At 41.4% G+C, this 4687-nt stretch overlaps 1 protein-coding gene across 4 annotated transcripts in view; it reads left to right on the top strand.

The window, feature by feature from the left end:
- The window catches only part of col9a1c (collagen, type IX, alpha 1c), a 40760-nt gene that overhangs the window by 19684 nt on the left and 16389 nt on the right, over positions 1–4687 (top strand). For 3 of the 4 annotated variants that reach the window (XM_032534845.1, XM_032534844.1, XM_032534847.1), the window contains 7 exons: positions 81–125; positions 229–264; positions 351–374; positions 477–530; positions 2634–2705; positions 4108–4146; positions 4305–4361. In XM_032534845.1, the coding sequence (XP_032390736.1) occupies positions 81–125; positions 229–264; positions 351–374; positions 477–530; positions 2634–2705; positions 4108–4146; positions 4305–4361 (327 nt within the window). The remainder of the gene's footprint in view (positions 1–80; positions 126–228; positions 265–350; positions 375–476; positions 531–2633; positions 2706–4107; positions 4147–4304; positions 4362–4687) is intronic. The other variant, XM_032534846.1, reaches the window with a different exon arrangement.

Below are 4687 nucleotides of genomic sequence, written 5' to 3'. Positions count from 1 at the left end.
CACACACACACACACACACACACAGTCTTTCTAATATCTGCCAGTACTGATTGTGTGTGACTATTTGTTTGTTGTTGCAGGGTTCTTCTGGTCCAATGGGTCCCCGTGGGCCTGTAGGGGAGAGAGTGAGAAACCATTTATAGTACTCTGAAATCATTCACATATAAGAATTATAATTCTTTACAAACATACACAATGTTTCTGATTTATTTTACCTCCTGACTGCAGGGACTTCCTGGCTTTCCAGGACCTCCAGGTCCCGCTGTAAGTTTCTTATTGAAGCAACATACGTGGAAATGACTGTAAGGAGAAACTGCCAATACTAATCTCTTCTCTCTCTGGTTTCACAGGGCCCAGCAAGTGAAGGACCCGCTGTATGTGTTTGCAACATTTTCTGTTGTATCCTGACATATTGTTGAAATGCTCACACAGTCCATGTGCTGCTTTATTAACTGCTGTGTGTCTGTCTCTGAAAGGGACCGCCAGGGAAACCAGGAATCCCAGGAGATGAGGGAAACATCGGGCCTGAGGTCAGACAAACAAACATTTTAAAGGTCCCATGGCATGAACATTTCATTTAATGAGGTTTTTTAACACTAATAGGAGTTCCCCTAGCCTGCCTATTGTCCCCCAGCAACTAGAAATGGTGATTGGTGTAAACCGAGCCCTGGGTATCCTGCTCTGCCTTTGAGAAAATGAAAGCTCAGATTTGCCGATCTGGAATCATGCTCCTTATGAGGTCACAAGGGGCAAGGTTACCTCCCCTTTCTGTACTTTGCCCACCCATGAGAGAGAGACATCATGGCTCTCAAACAAGCAAAGTGGAAGTTGGTCAAGGCCAGCCTTCTCCTTGACCCCCCCCCCCCCCTCTCCTCCTTAAAAGCTACAGACTCAGAAATGGCACATACTAAGGAAAGCTCATTGTGGGACTGGATCTAGTGGCTGGAATTCTGCAACAAGGCTGAATTTTAGGAAAGAGATTCAGATATGGTGTTAGGGGACCACTAAGGTCTATATAAAAGAGACTTCAGATACAGTATTATACAGTATTAGGGGACCACTAAGGTCTATATAAAAGAGACTTCAGATACAGTATTAGGGGACCACTAAGGTCTATATAAAAGAGACTTCAGATACAGTATTAGGGGACCACTAAGGTCTATTAAAAGAGACTTCAGATACAGTATTAGGGGCTAAGGTCTATATGAAAGAGACTTCAGATACAGTATTAGGGGACCTCTAGGTCTATATAAAAGAGACTTCAGTACAGTATTAGGGGACCAATAAGGTCTATATAAAGACGGTTCAGATACAGTTTTAGGGGACACCTAAGGTCTATATAAAAGAGACTTCAGATACAGTATTAGGGGACCACTAGGTCATATAAAAGAGACTTCAGATACAGTATTAGGGGACCACTAAGGTCTACATAAAAGAGACTTCAGATCAGTATTAGGGGACCACTAAGGTCTACATAAAGGACTTCAGATACAGTATTAGGGGACCACTAAGGTCTATATAAAAGAGACTTCAGATACAGTATTAGGAGACCACTAAGGTCTACATAAAAACATCCAAAAAGCAGCGTGTCACGGGACCTTTAACTTTAAATACATGTTGATATGAACCTATGTGAAAAAAGTCAGTTTAGAAAAGTAACTGCATACATTTACTTATGTCAAGTTCTTGTGTGAGACCTTTTTTCGTTTGTTTCAACATGTCATGGTACCAGCAACAGGCACGCCAACAAAGCTGGGTCAGGTTGGTTAGCTAGGTTAGGAAGCAAAACTATTTGGTTAGGTCTAGGAAAGTGTTGTGGTTTGGGTTATAAAAAAGGACGTTTTAATGTATTTTATAACATAAGTTATATAAGTAAGTTAGGTACGTTTAAGTCAACGTTGACTTTTTGTTTAACACGGGACACAAGCAGCAACCTCCTGGGAAACAGTCCCATGCTTGTTTGACCCATCCATCCCCCTGGAACTTCTCCCTGGGCCGACTTTGATTAGAAACATTTTTTGTGATACGTCAAAAACAAACTGGGACAAAATATGTTTCTCTTGAAACTCAAAATGGGTTTCTCTCCAAACATATCTGAGAATGCAGTTTCGTTTTACGGAAACCTACTTTTTAGGGGACAGGGCTGCCACCAACATGTATTTGATAGCTATAGTTACTTCCATACTTCCTTTAAGATTTGAAATAGAAAACATATGCTCATGATGTATAATACACCGTTACAGAGTAAACTGGTGGTTCCCAACAGTTTGGGTTCGGGACCTCTTGACCTCTTGGCTCTTGGCTATCAGTCCCAGGGGACATTTTCCGGCAGAACTAGTACTTTTACTTTGACAACTTTAAGTAAAAGTTGCTTATATTGCTTTAGTACTTTTACACTGGTGATACTACTTACTTGCAATGGAGTATTTTTACATCCTTGCATTGGAACGATGCAAAAATGAAGGTAGCAATGTTCTTCTTCCATCACTGAAAATAGTAATAAAAAACAGGGACACACGTTTTTACAGCAATATAAACTGATATTTTAAAGATTTTGTCATGGTCATATATGAATCGCTTGCTCATAAGTGTTGCATATAAAATGTTATGATAATATTTTCCTGTGCTTGCAGGGTCAACCTGGACCCAGAGGGAAACCCGGCACCTCAGGGCCTGCTGGCCCTCCTGGTCCACCAGGGCCGGCGGTGAGAACCAAATCAAACCCACTACTTCATCATTTTCATATATTTCACTATACAGGCATTTTAGATCTTCAATATCTGGAAGCTTACAGTATCTGCAGATGCTAATATCTATGATTACAGCTGCTAACTGTCAATATTCTGTTTGAATTCAACACTTTTCACGCCAAAGATTACAAGTATATTGTACACAGACATTTATTATTATTTGGAAAAAGCCTTAGAAACTGATACTAGACATTAGGATGCTAAATGCACTGAGAACCTCTCTCTTCCTCCTTCTCTCCATCTGTATGCAACCTCATTCCATTAATGCATGTTACTAACTCGACTTCTTCCCTTTCCCAGAGTCTTGTGCTCTCTCGCCCTAGTAGTCTAGGGATCTTTCTCTGTGGAGTCTGGATCTGTGGTTGGAGTCACCTGCTGCCTCCATGTTCCTGCTCGACACTCTCTGCTTCAATTCTCCATGTCCCTTTGTCTGTCTGTCTGTGTCTCTCTCTCTCTGACCGCCCACCCTGAGCCATGGTTCTGCTCGAGGTTTCTGCCTCTTAAAAGGAAGTTTTTCCTTGCCTCTGTCGTCTAGTTCTTGCTCTTGGTGGGAACTGTTGGGTTTCTGTAAAGGACATCAGAGGTCTAGATCTGCTCTTTATGGAAAGCGTAATGAGATAACTGTTGTTGTGATTTAGCGCTATATAAAATAAATTGAATTCAATTGAATTAAATGACTCCATTGTCACCAGACCTAGACCTTCTGGTTAAATCTAACATACTACAGTGTATAACTAATTGTATCAGAAATCTGAATCAGAAGAGGTTTTGTTGCCACATTAAGTACATTTATGTGGAATTTGCTTTGGTGAAACGTGCATATGTAAACAAACACACAAAATTAACATGAAATAAACAAATACAGAAAAACCAAATATGTACAGTACATACAAAGTAAAAGTTGCTTAAGAAAAAAGGCAAAATAGGTTGAGTACAAATTGTGCAAAGAATATAAAGTATTGTATATGTAATGGGCAGATGTGAAGTCCAGGATGAAGGTTAGTGCAAGTGTAGTGACTAGGGATGGGAGGGGGGTGGGGTAAGGAGTCAGTGACAGAGGGGGTCTGGGGCCTTGGTATCATGCAAAACTTGACTTAACGTAAATATCAGTATCTGCATGCCTTTCAGTTGAAGCTCAACATCAGCCACATACTGCATCTTGACCACCTGCTAATCCGGTGTATAACCCCCATACTAATTTTTCATCTCTTTGGATACTCATACAATCAAAAAAATCACGAGTGCATAGTGACCTTTCAAGCTCCAGTCTCTTTTCACATTACCTCTCTGGGGATTTCTGTCGGTTGGACATCTAAACCCTCGCGGTTGTTTTAGATGTCACTCTGCTGTGTTTTAGGGGCCGCCTGGTGCCAGCAATGAGGGAAGCGGGGAACCTGTGAGTGTATTACTGTCTTTCACACTGCCAAATGGGTCCTGGCTGCATGGCAATTGGATTGGTGACAGTAATTATCTGATGGAACAATGGAGTCATTGAAGTGGCTCTGCCGCAGCCATACTTGTTGAGTATCTCACTGTTTTTTCTTTCATTCGTAGTGTCCTGCTGCCTGCCCTGCTGGCCCACGGGGACTGGCTGGGCTACCAGGGATGAAGGTGAGGAATGGCACTGGCACTTTAGATTTAGATTAAATTAGCTTTGAATTTAGTTTTGAGGGACTGTTGGGAACTGTTTCCTTCGTAGGATTCCCTAGCTTAAGGTAAATTAGTTGCTGTTCATTGACCAACACAACGTAGTATTCCTGAATAGCCCATTAGCACTGTATTCTATTGCATAATGCAAACTTTGACAACATAAATAAAAAATGGATTTTTAGAGACTGAAATATTACTTAAAATCTACTAATGGATGGATTGGATGGACGGGGCGGCTGTTGCTCAGTGGTAGAGCGGTTGCCTGCCAATCGGAAGGTTGGTGGTTT

Source organism: Etheostoma spectabile, chromosome 14 (assembly GCF_008692095.1).
Source record: "Etheostoma spectabile isolate EspeVRDwgs_2016 chromosome 14, UIUC_Espe_1.0, whole genome shotgun sequence".
NCBI lineage: Eukaryota > Metazoa > Chordata > Actinopteri > Perciformes > Percidae > Etheostoma > Etheostoma spectabile.
Note: the sequence above shows the minus strand (reverse complement) of the source record. Positions and strands in the feature narration are given on the sequence as shown.